Here is a 20126-nt window from a genome sequence, read left to right on the forward strand (position 1 = left end):
GGCTGCAGGCGGCACTAAACTGCTGCGCCACCAGGGCTGCCTGGGCATCTGGTTCTTGATCAAGCTCTGGGGCTGTGTATGCATAACGTGGGACCCTTCCTCTCAACCTCTTCATCTAAATATCTTGATTGGTGAAGTAAGGGGCATGGACTAGAGCAGCATTATCATTGTTTTTGATTATGATCTGTTGTAGTAGCTTTAACTTTACTTTGCAACCAGTACAAACATGGATATATTTAACTGACATGAAAGTTGCACATGACAGTACTTGTCCTTACTACACATGTTGTTTTCTGATCTGTGTATGTTTTTAAAGATTTATTTATTTGAGAGAGAGAGAGAGACAGTGTGAGCAGAGGGAGTGGCAGAAGGAAAGGAAGAGCAATCTCAAGAAGACTCTGCACTGACCGGGGAGCCTGATCCAGGACCTCAGCCAAAACCAAAAGCCAGATGCCCCACTTCCTGATATTTTAAATCCTATTTTATTAATAACAAACACTAGTTATGATCCACTGAGGGTATTCTACAACCCAGTAAGGATTTGACTCACAAACAAGTGCATAGGGGATTCCAGGCTGTTTCTGTTTCAGGATTCTTCTGTGCTCGTGTTTTACAACAGGTGTTTTAAAATGTAGAGTGCTTAAGGGACAAAAGGGTGATGTTGCTCAAACTATGCTTTCTATAAACATACTACCTGGTCTACTTTATGTCATAGGTCTGACCTGAACATTTACCTCAGGTTTACTTACTATGCACAATACAGGGATAGTTCTTCATTCATTCAGGAGTCATAATCTAATGGCCATATAGTCTGTTTTCAAGAGGCTGGAGTGCTAGTCCTCATGTCATCTGTGTGGCCTTGGATAAGTCTTCTGTTTCAACATACCTGAGGCTCAGGGTATACCTCTAACAGCTGAGACTGACAGCGTTTTGGAACAGAAAAATCAGAATGTATGCGTGCAGTGCATAAGGGAAAGCTTTTTGTGTTACTCTCTTCTGTGTAAATCTCAATTGTTTGCTTTGCTTTGGTACATAATGCACACCATTCCCCATCCTCCACCCCAGTCCAGGCAATGCATACCTTTGGTCCAATTTCCAGTCTTCCATAGGGTCTCAAGTTCATCGTCACTTAAGCATGAGGGCTTTCCTGGCCTAGGTTAGGGCCTCCAGCTAAATGTTCCTATAAGTACCCTTGCAATAACTTCTGATACCAACTATCCAGAGTTATGAAGTCTGCTTCATAGGTTAAGAGCACAGTTTTCTACAAGATTGCCTTCAGACACCAGACAAAAATTTGGCTGGGGGGCGGGGGGGTCCTCCAGGTCACTTTATGACCAGCTGGCTACTAGTTTGGGAGTTTCCACTACCCCTTCAGGTTCAATTTAGCTATAAGGACTTCATTCAGGAACATGTTACACTTTTTTTTTTTTTTTTTTAAGTTTTATTTAAGTAAGCTCTTCACCCAACATGGGGCTGGACCTCACAATTAGGAGATCAAGAGTCTCATGTTCCTCTGGCTGAGCCAGTCAGGTGCCCCAGGAACATGTTATACTTTAAAATTACAATTTTATTATAGCAAAAGAAGTACAAACCAGTCACAGGGAAAGACATGGAGAAGTCTGGGAAGGTTTTGTCGTCCCCTCCCAATGGAGTCCAAAAAACTTCACCCTCCTACCTAGCACAGGGCACACTGGTGTATTATCACATAGAGTATTGCCAACCTAGGAGGCTCAGCTGCTTCTGGGTCTTGAGTTTTTATTTGGTCTCATTATGTCAGCCATGGGCCATGAAGTTCAACTCAATCTCCAGCTTCCTCCCCTGTAATCAATCCCTTGCCCTCCCCAGGGATGTCACCTGGATCAAAGCCCCAACCCTCTAACCACATGGTTGATCCCTCTGGCCTGGCCAGCCCCATCAGGAGGCTTCTCAGCATAGTCTTGTCAAGGGCTCAAGGTAAGAGCATTGCTGTCACTTCAAGGGTTCAAAAGGATCCCTCACGTTTATTACACAACCCTGTATATGCCTTCTCTTACCCCTCTCTATTTTTGTAAGGATTTTATTAGTTTATGAGAGACGGGGTGGGGGTGCAGAGGGAAAGAAGCAGGCTCCCCACTGGGCAGGGAACCCCGTGTGGGACTCGATCCCACAACCATGGGATCACGATCTGAGCCACAGGCGGATGCTTAGCCCCTTAGCCACCCAGGTGCCCACCCCTCTCAATTTACCGGTTTTCTATGCTTTCTGGTCAAGGTTTTGTCTTAAACAACCATGTTGCCAGTGACTGTAAGACGACTCATGTTTTCAATTTTTTTCAATCTCCTTTCTCCGTTATTTTTCCAGGAAGTGTCCAGCTTCATTTTCTTCCTCCCTTCCTGAGAGTATACTGCAATGTTCTTTTGACACCGAATCACTAGATTATGTTGCTTGCTGCACAGCGGATGTGAGTGAACTTGAAAAGCAAATTCTGTCCTAATCAAAAGAGCCACAGGTTGCCTCGTTTATAGAAGAGTAAGACGAAGCATCTGTCGTCAGCCCCTTCCACCTTTGTCTGAACAAGCACGCGTGTCAGCTGCAGAGTCCTGAGTGCGTGCCGCGCAGCCACGCGCCACCTTGCTACGTCACTCTCTGCGGCTCTAACAGCAGCGCGAGGCCACCAGCAAACCCCGACAGCGACGCACGCCCGGCCCGGAGGCGCTGGGCGACCGCGCGTAGGCCCCCGCGCAGGCGCAGAGACGGCGCGGGCGCCGCGGCTCAGGCACCGCCGCGGCTCAGGCACCACCGCGGCTCAGGCACCGCCGCGGCCTCGCGCAGGGCCTCGCGCTGCTGGGCCCGGAAGTGCGTGCGCTCGGCCTTTCCGCGCCCTTCGCGGCGAGCGTCAGGTCGTAGCGGCGTGGTCCGCGCCGAGGGGTCGCGCCAACTGCTGCTCCGCGGGCCCCGCCGCCGCCGCGCTCGCCCTGCTCCTCGGTGGAGGGAAGATGGTGGGCCGGAACAGCGCCATCGCCGCCGGTGTCTGCGGGGCTCTTTTCATCGGGTACTGCATCTACTTCGACCGTAAGAGGCGGAGTGACCCCAACTTCAAGAACAGGCTTCGAGAACGTGAGTGGGTCCTCTGCCCCGGGCCGCCGCCGCCGCCGCCGCCGCCCCTGGCCCCTGGCCCGCCCCCGGCGACCTGCACGGGTCCCTCCATTTTGGACCGACGCTTTTTCCCATTTTGTGTTCCCCGACCGCTTGCCGTCGGAATGCACGGTCGATTGTGTCATTCGGGGGGGGGGGGGGGGATGGGGGGACTCTCTCCTTTGAACCGCTCTATGTAACTCGAGAGTCGTGTGTTTTGTATTTTGCGAATCGGTGCCCGACACCGGATCCGTACATCAACGGTATCGTTGCCGCATTCTTAAACCCTCTTGGTAGCTTCCCTAAAAAGGCTTCCAAGATATGAGTGAATGCTATAGAAATTGCAGGGGAGTCCAAAGGGCTGCGCTTCCCATGTGGTTCAGTCTTATTTCATACCTGCGACATCTTTTAAGCGAGTTTTCATGAGGGAAATCGTGTCACCAAGACCTTCGTGGTCTTTACATTTCGAAGGCCTCCGTATTAGCAACAGTGGAAGAGTAAATTTGTTGGATAAGAAATATTTTTATGACTTATCTAGGTTGCTCAGTCAAAATAATCTCTAAAATTAAAATTGAGGGGCACCGGGGTGGGTCAGCGGGTTTAGCATCCAGCTGTTGGTTCCAGCTCAGGTCATGGTCTCAGGGTCGTGAGTTCCCTCTCGAGCGCGGAGTCTACCTCCCTGCCCTCCTTTGCCCCCTGCCCCTCCCCACACTTGTGTACTTTCTCTAAAAGAAATGAATCTTAAAAATAAGATTGATACGTAAGGTATTAAAGCCCAGAAGGTATGAAGGTGTGATTATCCTCATTTAATTAAGCTCTAGTAAGATATTTCAAGTGTTCAGAAGCCCCACGTGGCTAGTGACCTACCCTCTTGGGGGCATAAGATGATCTTAAATCATCTAGAACATGACATCTAATTCTAGCTGTCATATGTTTTGGGAGGGAAGGGATACAGAGAATTTATCTTATTTACAGTTAGATAGATTAATGGAAGGAAAGCCATTTTGGATTCAGACACTCATTTTTCCAGGCTTGGGTTAGTCATAGATCAGCTGTGTAATTTTAAACTTGCTTAATCTTGATTTTCTTTTTTTTTCTTTTTTTTTTTTTTTTATGATAGTCACAGACAGAGAGAGAGAGGCAGAGACATAGGCAGAGGGAAAAGCAGGCTCCATGCACCGGGAGCCCGATGTGGGACTCGATCCCGGGTCTCCAGGCTCGCGCCCTGGGCCAAAGGCAGGCGCCAAACCGCTGCGCCACCCAGGGATCCCAATCTTGATTTTCATAGCTGGTAAAATCAGGTAATATCCCCTGCCTCTGGTTGTTTTTGTGAAGACGCTGTGTGAAGCACTCACCATCATTGCCGACAAGAGAAAGCCCTTCCAGAAATGCTGGCTCTAAGCATAGCTAGAAATTTAGATCATTTTCGGGTAGTTTCAATATTAGTTGGAGGGATGGTGGTGGTGGTTTGGCTACAGAGCTTAGTAAAGAATGGATTAAGCTTTTCTTCCTCTGGAAACACTGTAATCTGGTCATTAGAAACCTTGAGAAAACTAATTTTTGGTTGAGGAAACCGTAAGAGCTGTCATTTTAGACAAATTGGGAGATTATTTTCAAAGTCCCTTTTCCATCATCTTCAGTCCATAATTTTTTTTTTTTTTTCCTGGAGTTAGTGGCCTAATGATTTCAGTGGTCAGCCTTGAATGATGAGTAACCTTGGGCAAGCGACTAAAACTTTCATTTCCCTCTTTTGTGAAATGTTCTAGTATGTAGGGACTTTAGTACGGTCCCTGGCATGTGGTAATAAATGGATGTGAAAGAATGTTTATAAATATAATTATTTGTTGATACTTTCTTTAGGAAGTAAAATTTTTATTCAGAGTGATTCTGCAATCTGTAAGTTCATGTTTTATGTGTATGTTTGAAAGTAGACAAGATCTGTTTTAACTTGTTAGGTTTATATAGTAGCACTTGGGATTAATTTCTAGGTAATAACTGAGTCAAGGCTTGATTTTACTCATTGAATGTGTAATTCCATGGTTTTTCAGTCTATTAGTATTCTTCCCTTATTACAGGGATAGTATAATATACTGATAAAATAACAAGTAAATTGTTTTATGAAACTAAAGCTAGAAATTTAATCTTATGCTAGAAATTAAAGCAACTAATCAGTCTTAAATTTGGTATTGGTATCAGTCAGACATTCAAACACAATCACTCTCCACTGAATTAAAAAAAAATTTATAAGATTGATAGTAATGGAAACTAAGTTTCTCTCTAGTGGGTTTCATTATTATTTTTGTCATTTTCCAGAAATCTGGCTTAGCAAATTCTGTTTATTCCACTAACTTGCCATGTTCATTTTGGAGGTCCCTTTTCTTTTTATGGGAATGTGTTCACTTCTGTTAGAAGGGATAGAAGGAGGGACCCCTGGGTGGCTCAGTGGTTTAGCATCTGCCTTCAGCCCAGGGTGTGATCCTGGAGTCCTGGGTTCGTGTCCTGCATTGGGCTCTCTGCATGGAGCCTGCTTCTCCCTCTGCCTGTGTCTCTGCCCCCTCCCCTTCTCTCTGTCTCTCTCATGAGTAAATAAGTAAAATCTTAAAAAAAAAAAAAAAAAAAAAAAAAAAGAAGAAGAAGAAGAAGAAGGGATAGAAGGTAGTGGAAGGATAATAAAGTATCTCCCAAACTGAGAAGATACTTTGTGGCTGAAAAATGAAGCTGATGACTCCATACACTTTACAGGTTTTTGCAGCTTATTTTGCAAGGGGAGGGGTGGGCAGATGACAATCCGGCTGCACAGTTGCTCTCCACAAAGTCCAGACCTAAGTCCACAGATTTTATAGAGTGAGGGCATTAACAGAAATGGCATTGTTGCAAGATTAAAAGGTTCGCCCACACCTCAGAGGATTTGCATGCACCCAAATGACAGCTAACCTTTCATTAGATATTGTGGCACTGCCTGTGTCAGGAAGAAGAAATGCTGTGTTCTCTCTCACAGATTCATGGAAGGCCAAAGAAAGACTGCCCCATTGTGGCCTTGGGCCTTTCTAGGGTATGTACATGAAACTCCAAGGGACCAGGAACACAAAGTCTCCAGAGAGGTCAGCCAGTGCACATGTGAACAAGATGGAAGGCCAAAGATGGAGTCGTATTGTCGGTCAGCATTGTTACAGCTTCCCTCTAGCATATGGAGGCGATACAGAATAATGTTTGAGGACACGTGTTCTGAAGTTCATCTGCTTGGCTTTGAATTGTCCCTCTCCCTGCTTAATAGTTACGACCTTGGTAAACGTTCTCATCTGTAAAATGGAGCTCATAGTAGTACTTGTTTGAGTGTTACTGTGAGGATCAAGCAAGCAAATTAATAGCCTTTATAATAGTGTCTGGCACGTGGCATCTAAAACTTGCTGAGTACTTCCCTCAACTTCTCATTGTTCCTTTGCCTTCAGGTCTGCTGCTTCTGTGTAGCAGTAGTGATATTTAGTAATTAATATAGTATAGTAGCATTATTCTGTGCCTAAGGATACCCTTAAGCAAATTGAAGATAGAATATTATGTGTTCTGTGTCCCCACAGTTAGTTGCCTGAAGATGAACACCCATGAAAGGTAGTTTGTTAGAAAAATAGGCAGTCTTCAAAATTACATATAAGATCAGCCTATTTAATGTATATTTCTTTGTTGAAGCAGCTAGAATTTAATCCTTAGAGTGGTAGCACTTTAGAAGTTTTCGGGGTTCGAGTTGGCAAGAGGTACTGGTGTGGTTAAACCCAGTTTGTAAGGGTAGAAGAGAAAAGTTTCCTGGACCACAATAAATTAACTCCTCTCCCTGCAGTTAGGTGGACAGGTCACTGTCTCTTTAGTCATATATTGAGACTTGGATTTGTAGAATACATTAAGGTTTTCAGTGGACATTTGCTTGTTTTCTTTTTTTTTTTTTTTTAAGATTTTTTTATTTACTCATGAGAGACACAGAGAAAGAGGCAGAGAAGCAGGCTCCGTGCAGGGAGCCCGACGTGGGACTCGATCCTGGGTCTCCAGGATCATGCCCCGGGCCGAAGGTGGCACTAAACCACTGAGCTACCAGGGCTGCCCTTGTTTTCTGAAGCTTTTGTTCCTCACAGTAAAGTTAAACATGCCTTATCTTTAGAGAGTTTAAGAGATTTGCTAAAGTCGCTGAGGTAATAAGTATTAGAGCCTTAACCTTTCTTAGCTATGCCACAATCTCCACATCACTGTGACTAGGGAAACTTACTGTAGGTATTTAGCATAGCACAACTTCAGCTGAGTTGCTGGTAGTGAACTATCTCAATACCAGATGCTTACTTGAGACCATTATCGACTCCTCATATGGCACATTGTAAACTAGACCATATTAAAAAATACATGGTTGAACTAATTTCATTTTCACAACAACTCTGAAGCATGTACCATTCTCGGGCCAGTTTTACATATGAGGAAAGTGAGGGACAAGTTACCGTAACTTGCCCAGGGTCTCACTGACACTAAGAGCTGGGATATAAACGATGTTCCTGCTTCCCCTGTGCTAACACCCTTTCACATGGAGCATATCATTAGATAGCAATTTTTTTTTCTTTGAAAAAAAATTTTTAAGATTTTATTTTTTTAAGATTTATTTATTGAGAGAGAGGGGGGAAGGCAGAGGCACAGGCAGAGGGAGAAGCAGGCTCCATGCAGCGAGCCCGACTTGGGACTTGATCCCAGGTCTCCAGGATCACACCCTGGCTGAAGGTGGCACTAAACTGCTGAGCCACCCGGGCTGCCCCCTTTGAAAACATTTTTAAAAGATTTTGAGAGCACGCGTGAATGCAAGTGGGGGCTTGGAGCAGAGGTGAACTAAGAGGGACAGTTGTATTGTCCTGAGTGCATAGCCTGACTTGGGCCATCCCACAATCCTGAGATCATGACCTGAGCCAGAAACCCAGAGTCAGACGCTTAACTGAGGCCAACCGGGGGTCCCATTAAATAGCAACTTAAGATACTGTTAGGGTCTTTTACTGATTTGGCTTAAGGGTTTTAAAATTTTTAATGTCACTCACTTTGGAGATACGTAGTTTTTTTCCAAATCAAAAGACCAAAAATTGAGCAAGAGTGTAGGCAGAAGTTTTTTCTTTTCGTCAGCCAGCAGGAGTCAAGAATCTTGCAGTGCATTTCTGAACACTGTCCTCCTACCTTCTCATTACCTGGTTTAGGAATGTCAGATAGCTTTCAACATTCAGGAAAGATTGAATCTGTTATATTTCAGTAATAAAAGTTTCTCACGGCAATGGCTTCTTTGCTTGTGTTTTACGTTTCCCTGTGGAGCGGGGCTTGCTCTGCTTGTGGCAGTTAATCAGCTGTTGGAATCGTCTCCATCTTGAAAATTGCTGATCTTGGTGCCCCAAAGGGAAGGTAAAAGCTCTTGCCCAGAAATGTCATATTGTCCATGCACAGCTCATTGATCAGAACCCTGACCCTGAGAATTCAGGAGACTAAGGAAGTAAGAGAGCCCTACTCAGCATTGTTTTGCAAATAGAATGAATAACTGCCACCGTTTGATTTCTTTTAATTCCCATTTTAATAATGGTAAAATGAAAATACTCCATTTCTTGCAGGAAGAAAGAAGCAGAAGCTTGCTAAGGAGAGAGCTGGACTTTGCAAGGTAATCTGTTTTTTTTTTTTTTTTTATATTATATATTTTATAGAAAGAATAATTTTACAAATTACATCAAAGGTATTTCGACAAAGCTAATTGATACCAGACACTGATTTTTCTATTTTAAGGTATAATTTGTTGTTTTTCGGAATAGTTAATTCAGTTCAACTGCAGATTGTTTGGTCTATCATTATTTCCCCCTTGTTGGCCCAAACAGCAAGACAACTTACTTACTACATGAGTGTTACTTTAGGGGAAATAAGATGATAGTCTCTAGAAGACAGTTCAAACTTTCTCACTCAGCTGCTTCAAAGTAATACAGTAAACATTTATTAATTTAATTTTCCTGGCAGCCCTGGTGGCTCAGCGGTTTAGTGCCGCCTTCAGCCCAGGGTGTGATCCTGGAGGCCTGGGATCGAGTCCCACGTTGGGCAGAGAGCATGGAGCCTGCTTTTCCCTCTGCCTGTGTCTCTGCCTCTATGTCTCTCTCTCTCTCATGAATAAATAAAATCTTTAAAAAAATAATAATAATGATTTAATTTTCCTCCCTTCAGCTTCCTTTAAAAGAACCACATACTATTTGCTTCAAAAGTTACACCAGATTATTCATACTACTGATCCAGAATCCTAACACATGGCAAATTTAACCTTGATGTAATATGTACATGCAGATAAAAATCCTTTTGGGGGGATGCCTGGGTGGCTCAGCAGTTGGGTGTCTGCCTTTGGCTCAGGGTGTGATCCCACGGTCCCGAGATCGAGCCCCATATTGGGCTCCCTGCATGGAGCCCACTTCTCCCTCTGCTTGTGTCTCATGAATAAATAAAAATCTTTTAAAAATCTTTTTTTTTCTTTTCATAGATCCTGTGTTCATAATTATTTTTTTTAAAGATTTTATTTATTTATTTATTTATTCATGAGATACGGAGAGAGAGAGGCAGAGACACAGGCAGAAGGAGAAGCAGGCTCCATGCAGGGAGCCTGACGTGGGACTCGATCCCAGGTCTCCAGGATCACACCCTGGGCTGCAGGCGGCCGCTAAACCGCTGCGCCACCCGGGCTGCCCCATAATTATTTTTAATGACTACATAGGTTTCTCTGCTTGATTAAAAAAATGTTTTTCTTTTTCATTGAAATCCGTTCCATTGTTGGATTCCCAGGACTTGGACTACAGGATCAGTGATGATTCTTTTTAAAGAAAGTTGAGGCTAAGAAAAATTAAATCAGAAAATGTTATATTTTATTATTTTGAAATAAGAAATCAACACAGCTAAGTAACTGGACACGATAATAGTGAAGTGAAACTGAGAAGCAACCACTTTGTCCCATTATGTCCAACTACCTTTCTGAACTATGTAGTATGTTCTTAATGTTTCATTAGCCTTTTCTTTCTAAGGACAACCTAAGGTAGATAAAGACATATACATCAGTATGTATTTTTAGATACAGGCATAATCAAAACCTAGGCTGAGATAGTTGATGAAAGATGCCTCTACTTTGAGAAATTTAAGTTTTTCATCTGTATTGGTATAATATTAGAAACCAAAAACTTCCACTAATAGAAGTCTAGGTTTTTTAAATAAAATAGGACTTTTTAATAAGTAGGTTTATGTTTTTTTAATGATAAGTCATAAAGCTGATTACCATAGCTGGTAATATGTAACAAACTACAAAACAGGGACACAGGAATGGGAACTTATTTACATAAAGCTGCTTTGTAGTAGCTGCTTTTTGTAGCAGTTTGTAATAGCAAAGAAATGAGAATTAGCTCAAATGTGCAACAACTACATCATGATTAAGCAATCCTATATTCCTTCAATGGAATATTCTATTACCATTTAAAATAATCCTGTAGATACATGTAAAATCTATTCAGAATAATGCTGGAGGGCAGCTCCAGTGGCTCAGCGGTTTAGCGCTGCCTTCAGCCCAGGGCATGATACTGGAGACCCAGGATGGAGTCCCATGTCAGGCTCCCTGCATGGAGCCTGCTTCTCCCTTTGCCTGTGTGTCTCTGCCTCTCTCTCTCTCTCTCTCTCTCTCTCTGTCTCATGAATGAATAAATAAAATCTTTAAAAAATAAATAAAAATAATGTTGGATCAGAAAAACAGTTGACTCTAGTTATATAAAAATCTGTAATAACAACAATCACATTAATGTAAGTATGCATATTTTACGATAGAGATCGTTGTACTCCATTTTTTACTTTAGGTTTGATGCACAGCTTTCTGAGAACTGTTCTAGTATCAGTTTGATCATTAAGTATTTTTTTCTTGTATTCATTTAAATGTAGATTATAAATTAATGCTTGTAAGTATTAAAGAGTAAATTTCTTTTTATCGTTTTTTATGAGTTACTCAGTTTTTGTTGTTTTGTTTTTAGTGTCATGATTTTCTGTGTATTGATTATATCCCCAGCATGATTTTGATATTATTTATTATTCTATTTCCAAACAGTTACCTGACCTTAAAGATGCTGAAGCGGTTCAGAAATTCTTCCTTGAAGAAATACAGCTTGGTGAAGAGTTGTTAGCCCAAGGTAATATTCATTAAAAGACTAAGAAATTAGAATTTTTCACACTAATATAAATTTATAGTGATAATGGGATTTTTTTTGTGTGTGTGTGCGTGTAGTGGAGCTTTTATTTTTATTTCTTAAATATTTTATTTATTTATTCATGAGAGAGAGAGAGAAAGGCAGAGGGAGAAGCAGGCTCCCTGTAGGGAGCCCGCTATGGGACTCGATCCCTGGACCCGGGGTCATGCCCTGAGCCAAAGGCAGACAGACGCTCAACTGCTGAGCCACCCAAGTGTCCCATGTAGCAGCTTTTAAAAAAGGTTTTCTAAGTATTTCAAGACAAGTCATTTAGTAATGGGAGGATTATTTTATTTAAGGCTGGTTCTAGGGGTTCCTGGGTGGCTCTACCAGTTAAGTGCCTCACTCTTGATTTCAGCTCAGGTCGTGATCTTGGGATTCTGAGATTGAGCCCCATGTGGTCTCTGCTTGGGATTCTCCCTGTCCCCTGCCCTGGCTCATGCGGTCTCCCACGCTTGCGTGCTGTCTCTCTCTCATTCTCTCACTCTCTAAAACTAAAGACTGGCTCTAGAAAAATACTTCTCATGGATCATCATTGTCCATAATGTTTTGAGTGAGTTTGAAGTTTATTTGCTATATGATACAGATACTATGAGTAATCTTTACAAATGAGGGTTGTGTTTTTTTTTTTTTTTTAAGCAGTTCAGAGAATATAGTCGTAATATGTAAATAGTAACTGAATCTGCTTCCTCAACTTCTTCATGTAATCTTCAGGTCTTTTCCAATATTTATTTATTGGAAAGAGTGGCTAATGTAAATCCCAGAGAAGGTTAATTTACCTGTCAGAGCCATACAGTGAGTTTATGGTGCTTGATTTCAGTCAGTGATACGAATCTGATCTAGAGTTTAAGCTTTTGTGCTTTATGTATTCAATTAAGGACTAAGGATTATTTCTTTAAAACATTACTATTACGAAGTTAAAATGATCAAACAGGCCAATTGGAGAACTAGAATCGGTAGAGTCTTAAATGTATTTGTAAATTTTTAGTGTCAAATTAGCTTTTATTTATTTATTTTTAAAAGATTTATTTATTGAGATAGACTTTCTGCCTGGGGATAGGGAGGAGGGGCAGAGATAGAATCTTAAGCAGGCTCCATGCCCCAGTGCAGAGCTGTTTAGCTCCATTCTTTAAGGATTCTTTAAGATCATCACCTCAGCTGAAATCAAATCTGATGCTTAACCAACTGTGCTACCCAGGTGCCCTCAAATTAGCTTTTATTAGAAAAATAGCTTCGAAGTATTTGCTATCGTTGATAAAAATGGTTTTTCTTATGCTCATTGCTGTATCATAGACTTAGTATCATGAATGTCATTTGTGATTTTTTTGTTTTGTTTTTATGGAAAGAATTAAAGGTTTGAAGTGGTGGTGACATGTTATTTTTTGTTTTGTCTCCTCCTTCCTAGTAATTTCTATGCGTTTTTTGTTTTTTTCTTTAAGAAATAATTATCTTCATTTGGATGGCATAGTAGGCTGATAATATTTACAAATAAAAATGGAAATGTCTTACTAGAAAGTAATTTTGGCTTTTTTACCTCATTACAATAAGAAAAACCTGAGATTTAATCATAGGGTAATAGTAAAGCACTTAAATCCTCATAGAGCTCATTTTATAGACTGTATTACTGTCCTTCTCAAACTGAAGCTAACAGCTTAAGTCAACAGATGGCCGCAATGCACAGTAACTCATGGTGGCTGGGAGGAAGGACAGGGAAGAGTTAACTCTTTTTCCTAAGCTCATATTCTACACTTTAACTCCACACCATCCAGAGGGTTACTTAACTCTACCAAGTTGCCTTTCTTCTGGTGGAAACTACCAACCAAACCTAAGGTTGAAGAATCAGGTTGGTTAGTATTAGGGGAGAAAGTCAACATCTAAGTAAACCATAAACCATGTAAAGGTGTAAGTTATTTAGGCAGTGAACTTCATTGCTTGGCATGGCCTCCACCATCTAGGGTCTTCCATAAGCATATTCTGTTAACTGAACCAGATCTCATCTCAGGATTGATGTGAATGGACTCAAGTCTACAATGTAGAGAAGAAATTGTATTGAGTTGCTATGGTGGTTCATTGACTATTTCCAGTATATTTAGAAATAATAGGAGGTGTCTTGGGATTCTGTGTTTTACATATAACAATCCAGTAGCTGCTCTGATTTCATTTAATAATCAGAATTAATATCCCCAGACAACAGTGTTGCAGTCCCATATATTGCCTGTAAATTCATTGGCTTGAGAATTCAGTGGCATCTTAATTTCTAAGTCAGTGGAGCCATTGTGTCCTCTCATGGAAGTCCAAGCCCATGCAAAAGACCTAATTCTTTTGTATTTTCCAATTTTAATAAAATCTTTTAATGCTTTGTAGAGTTTTGCTTTATTCAGTTTGAATATCTCAGTCTTTAGATTTTCCCAAGTGAATTTTTTTTAAGATTTTTTATTTATTTATGAAAGACACAGAGGAGAGAGAGAGGCAGAGACACCGTCAGAGAGAGAAGCAGGCTCCATGCAGGGAGTCTGATGGTGGGACTTGATCCCGGGACTCTGGGATCATGCCCTAGGCAAAGACAGACACTCAACCACTGAGCTACCCAGGCGTCCCAACAAGTGAAATGTTATAGCAAGGCAATTCTTCTTCACATGCCATCCTCAGTTCCTTTATTAGGTCACATTCTTATTCAGGGTTGGAAAACTGTGTTTACTGGTTTATTATAAAGGATATGACTCAGGAGCAGCCAGATAGAAGAGATGCATACGATGAGGTGTGCGAGGATGGGTGGGCAGGACATGAGAATCTTCTACTGTCTCTGGATGCACCACCCTCTTAATACCTTGATGTGCTCACCAATCCAGAAAATAATCTTTTTTAAAAAAGTAATATGTCCATTGTAGGATAAGTTTTAAAAGTCCTATCACTCAGAGTTAACCTCTTTTTGCCACCAGCTTCTTGCCACTTCCATTAGTGTGACTGTTTTTCCTACTAGCGTTACTTAAAAGTTTTTTTCTTTCTTGTATTTGCATGTAGTAACATTTAAAATAGTATAAGGATTAGTCTAAAGTGAATTTGGGCCCCCTTTCCTCCTCAGTTCCCAATCTTTGGGTTCTTCTCAGAAAAGTTGGGTTCTGGGGCAGCCCAGGTGGCTCAGCAGTTTAGTGCTGCCTTCAGCCCAGGGTGTGATCCTGGAGACCCGGGATCTGGTCCCATATCAGGCTCCCTGCATGGAGCCTGCTTCTCCCTCTGCCTGTGTCTCTGCCTCTCTCTCTGTGTCTCTCATGAATAAATAAATAAAATCTTTAAAAAAAAAAAAGAAGAAGAAGAAGAAGAAGGGTTCTGTAGTTAGCAATTTCTGTCTAATACACTGTTTCAGAAATATTGTAAATCTGTAAGTAGGAATATAATTGGACATTTTTACACTTTAATTTCTCCCCTTTTTAAATGTGTTTTGAAGATACTTTCAATACTTGTGATCTGATTTATTCTTAGTAATGGTTTAATAATATCCAGTTATATATACGTATTATAGATTACTTCCAAGGTTTTACTTGTGTGATATTTTTGGTCAGTATCACTTAGAGATATAATGAAGGCTTTAGAGTTGAATTTTTGACAAAGGCAAAGGCTTTCCAGGTCACATGTTATTTTTACATAAATCTTTCAGGCGAATATGAGAAGGGTGTAGACCATCTAACAAATGCAATTGCTGTGTGTGGACAGCCACAGCAGTTGCTGCAAGTGTTACAGCAAACTCTTCCACCACCAGTGTTCCAGATGCTTCTGACCAAGCTTCCAACAATTAGTCAGGTAAGGATTTGAAATGTTAATAAAAGTGGGTAGAATCTGAGAATTAAATATTTTAGGGACATTGATATTGAAAAATTAGTCTAGTGTACATTATGAAATTATGAAACTTATCTTGGAATCAAAGTAGAATTAGAGATAGCAGTGCTTGAAACTTTTCTTCCCCTAATAATATTGACGTGATTGGGCATAAGATCTAGTTGTTGTGCCCCTACGTATGGGTCAGGAAATAAGTCTCATAGTACTAAATCTCAGGCCTTCGTATTTCAAATTAGTCCACTGTCAGCTACTGAACCTAGGTTTCTATCAACTTTTGGGAGCCCATGCGTTCAGTTAAGTGGCCAGGCGCAGAGGGCAGAGGAGCCAAGATGGCCTACCCTGAGATTATATCCTAAAGGATTGTGGATATCCTCTGACCTCACTTGTCTAAAGGCCCCAGTGCCTCTGCTTCTGCCAAGGTGGACTTTGAGCTTGGAGCTATTTGATTACATCTGCGTAAGACTATATCTAACTTAAGAATTGATTAAAATGCATTCTGTTCATTTTTTAAATCTTTTCCAGGGAACCAAAATGAATCTATTTTTTGGAATAGTTTATTCGTGTATTAATTTCCATAGTTGGTGTGATTAAAAGTTGGTTGATTGTTCAAACTGATGTATACTCAGCTATTTTGGAAAGGGACTATTTTCTTCTGAAAATAAAGGCCCCAAAGATTTAAAGGAAAGAGTTGGAAAATCAAAGATTTGGTCTTAATCCTTTTTATTTGTACTAATGTGATTCCTAGTCTATCTAAATCAGATTTCTCAGTTTAATATTATCTGCTCTTGCAAAGGCAGCATAGCATAGTGCTTTTGGAAGATGGATCTGAGAGTGAGGTCTTTTGAAATATGGATGAGTTCAGGATGAAGCCTGAACTCCTCTTTATAAAAATGGCCTCCTTTACTCCATTAACTCATGTTATCTGGAAATATTTTCAAATGCTAATTTTGGAATTACTGTATTCCTTCTTATATGATGACTGAGTATTTTCAGGGTAAAAAGGGAAATGTTGGGAGCATAGAATGACAAGTTAAGCACTAATCAGTATTCTCAGTTTATATGAGAGTGAAAAGAGATCTTAAATTCTTTTTGGTTTTAGTTACATAATTGATTAATATGTAAAAGAGTATAATGTTAACCCTCCTTGGATTTTGAAATGGGACCGGCAGTAGTATGGTCATTATTTTCTTTGATAACAGTGTCTAACAGTGTTAAATGATGAAATCTTAGAGTGGGTAAACTTTAGCAAGGTTTGATTCTTTGAATACAAAGGACATTTTTTTCCCTTAAAATTTTTTTTTGAAATTGACGTATTGTTGACACATAATATTACATTAGTTTCAGGTGTTGACAAGTCTGTACATTATGGTCTTACTAGGTGTGGCACAGACAGACATTATCTGCCTCACCATACAATGGTATTACATGATAGAGTATATATTCCCTGTGCTGTACTTTTTATCCCTGTGATTTATTCCTTACATAACTGGAATAAGTTATTCCTGGACCTCTCACTCCCCTTCACTTGTTTTGCCCATCCCCGTAACCCACTTACCTTGTGGCAACCACCAATTTGTATTTATGAATCTCTTTCTCCTTTTTTTCTTCATGGTTTTTAGATGCCACATAAAAGTGAAATCAGATGGTGCTTATCTTTATCTTAAGGAAATAACACTTAGCACAATGTCCTCTATGTCCATCCATGTGGCAGGTAGCAAGATCTCATTCTTTTTTACAGCTACATAATAGTTCGTTGTATATGTATACCACTTCTTTATCCATTTATCCATTGATGGACACATAGTGTTGCTTCCCTATCTTGGCTATTGTAAATAATGCTGCAATGATGTAGAGGTGCATACATCTTTCCAAATTAGTATTTTCATTTTCTTTAGGTAAATAACCAGTTGTGGAATTACTGCACCATATGGTATTTCTATTTTTAATTTTTTGAGAAACCTTTATACTGTTTTCCACCGTGGCTGTACCAGTTTACAGTCCAGGCAATGCATGAGTTCCTTTTTCTTCAGTCCTTGTCAACACTTGTTATCTTTCTGGTTCTGGGCATTCTGAGAGGTGTGAAGTGATATCTCATTGTGGTTTTGATTTGCATTTCCCTGATGATTAATGGTGTTGAATATCTTTGCATATGTCTGTTGGGGAAATGTGTATTCAGGTCTTCTGCCTGTTTTAAATTGAATTATTATGTTTTTTCCTCCATGTTAGTTGTAGTTCTTTATATATTTTGGCTATTAACCCCTTATTAGATACATAATTTACAAATACCCTTCAGTAGGTTGCCTTTTCATTTTGTTGGTTTACTTTGCTATGTAAAAGCTTTTTATTTTGTGTGGTCCCAGTGGTTTATTTTTGCTTTTGTTTTCTTTGCCTGAGGGGACATACATAGAAAAAGGTTGTTAAGGCCTTTGTCCACGAGATTATTGCCACTGTTTTCTTTTAGAAGTTTTATGGTGTCAGGTCTCACATTTAGATCTTTAATCCATTTTGAGTTTATTTTTGTGCATGCTGTAAGGAAGTGGTCCCATTTCATTCTTTTGCATGTAGCTGTATGGTTTTCTCAACACCATTTATTGAAGACACTCTTTTCCTATTGGATATTCTTGTCTCTTACAAAGGACTTTTAAAAATTAATTTTTGGAGGGGATGCCTGGGATGGTTCAGCAGTTGAGAATCTGCCTTTAGCTGAGGGCATGATCCCGTGGTACGGTATTGGAGTCCCACATCAGGCTCCATGCGAGGGGCTTGTTTCTCTGTGTTTCTAATGAATAAATTTAAAAAAATGTTTTTTAAATAAAATAAAAAATTTTTCTTTTCTCTTTCAGAGAATTGTAAGTGCTCAGAGCTTGGCTGAAGATGATGTGGAATGAGAAAATGTCAACATAATCTCAAAAATATTTTTAAAATCTTAAGTCAGAAGATGAGCAGCTCTGGGGGAGTAAGGGCAAATAGGCTTGTTATGGACTGTCCTATGCTGAAATCTACCAAAGTTAATTTTTACTTTGTGTAGATCCATTCATCTGTTTTATTTATTTTTCCCAGTGAAAAGTGTATTTTGATAGAAAGCGTTTTCATTTTATAAATACACTATGAGTTACCAAAATATCATGGATTTATTTTATTCTTAAAACGTGCAATTAAAAAGTGTACATATAACATCACTACTTATATTAAAAATACTCAGTGCTTAGTTTTGAAAGATAGGCAAAAAAGTATAAGAGAAAGCTGAAGAATGCACGTTTTTTTAAGCTAATACACTTTGCTCTAATAAAACAATTGGATGGAAACTTCTTTTGTTTATCAAAACTGAGCATTAAAAATCTTGAGAGATTATTTCTTTCCATTTAATCTCTTAAATATGTGAGATTTGCTGCTGTGCTGTATTAATTCCTCCCTCCCTGTGTATTTGTCTTGAAATGTTTTGTTTAAATTGGTGGGCTTAATGTGTTCTGGATATTTATCTCTTTGTATTTAGATGTATGTAGTTGCAATTAGCACCGGGAATTAGATCTATGTACATCCTTAATCTAGCCATGTGAGCTTCACCAGTTACTGTCTGCCCTCTTTCCTCAAACAGTAAGGGAATTTGTCTGCTAATTCAGAGAAGTGTCCCTTTTAGCTTTTAATTCATTTGGTTTTATTCAGCATCTTCAAATCCACCTTCTCCTGAGGTATATATTTGTTTGGACAACCAGGCCTTGCATTATTTTTACTCTGAAGTTTGCATGCTTGCCTGACCTAGTATTTCTAAACCCACTTCCCCTTTTTAAAAAAGATCTAACTTATGTTGCTTTTCACTGAAATTATATGGTTCTGTCGCTACTCTTGTAAATCTGAAACTTAACCTGTAGGGTAACTGGGATGCTAAGCTTGTAAAATGTTCTCCTTTGCTTTTATCTTCAGTGTATCTCCTTAATCCTCTTTCAATCTGATTCATTTATCTTGTTATGATGAGAATAAGGTGTAACCTTGTGACTGAAGACTTGCAAAGAATGGAGATGTTCTCAAAATAGTGACATGTCATCTGTAGTCACAGATTGCACATCAGGTCTGAGAATAAAGATCTTGGTACTTACTGTCATCTGTTGAACTGAGTAACAATTCCTCCCTGTACACATTGCCTTTATTCTGTCTAGAAATCTGGAGAGATCCCGAAGACTTTTTCTTATGTACTTGTATATTTTACTTAATTTACTTACAAGTTGTCCTTAACCTTAACCTTGGGTTTATGTTGTAGTTGGGATATAGAGGAAAGAATTTGGAGCATGGTTTTAAGTTTTTGCTTCTGGACAACCCCACAGCCTTTGGCAGTCACATACATCTCTGAACTTACCCCTAGTATTCTCATCTATCAAATTAGAACATCAGACTACGTAACTCAGACACTTAAGACTTCCTTGTGTACCTTCCAGGTTCATGATCCCTCATCCCTAAGCAGCATGCTGCTTTTTTTTTTTTTTTTTTTTTTTTTTTTAAATGACACCCTGTCTGTGTCCTGTCCTTCGGTGGGGATAGGGAGATAACCAGTGCAAAAATGCTGGTTAGCCAGTTTTACTAATAGATCCCAAATCCAAAGCAGTGTAGTGGTGATTGGTCGGTCACAGAGCTAAGAAACAGTCTTTTGTCCTATACCCACCACCACCACCACCACACCTATCCAGAGGGAGTATTCAGACCAAAGGCATTCAGAATATAGGTCAGAGTTATAGGGGGGGGGGTGGGGGAGTAAGGGACAGACAGCTCAGAAAGAAGGAATGGGCCCAGAAAAGGACTGGCTGGAGGGTGTGAGCCGTCAGCTTAGCCTCGGAGGAGGGTATGAAGACTAAATGCCCTTTGAGAATTGTGTGATCTGAGCTAGCTGGGTACCACTTGGCTTTGTGAATAATAACTTTGATCTAATGCTTGTTGAAA

The 20126-nt window shown here is 40.1% G+C and overlaps 1 protein-coding gene, 1 long non-coding RNA gene and 1 other non-coding gene across 3 annotated transcripts; all 3 read left to right on the plus strand.

Annotated features, from left to right (window-relative positions):
- Positions 1-2753: 2753 nt before the first annotated feature.
- Positions 2754-19296, plus strand: TOMM20 (translocase of outer mitochondrial membrane 20). Its single transcript, XM_072823024.1, has 5 exons — positions 2754-3096; positions 8727-8773; positions 11225-11306; positions 15019-15161; positions 18041-19296. Exons 1-5 carry the CDS (start codon positions 2976-2978, stop codon positions 18083-18085), a joined length of 438 nt encoding a protein of 145 aa, XP_072679125.1. The 5' UTR covers positions 2754-2975; the 3' UTR covers positions 18086-19296.
- On the plus strand, positions 3387-3521 carry LOC140632803 (small nucleolar RNA SNORA14). The gene has a single exon (XR_012030488.1). It is a non-coding gene; the product is annotated as a small nucleolar RNA SNORA14 (small nucleolar RNA).
- On the plus strand, positions 5493-8528 carry LOC140631768 (uncharacterized). The gene is made up of 2 exons (XR_012029281.1): positions 5493-5856; positions 6113-8528. It is a non-coding gene; the product is annotated as an uncharacterized lncRNA (long non-coding RNA).
- Positions 19297-20126: the final 830 nt, after the last annotated feature.

This window comes from Canis lupus, chromosome 4 (assembly GCF_048164855.1).
Source record: "Canis lupus baileyi chromosome 4, mCanLup2.hap1, whole genome shotgun sequence".
NCBI lineage: Eukaryota > Metazoa > Chordata > Mammalia > Carnivora > Canidae > Canis > Canis lupus.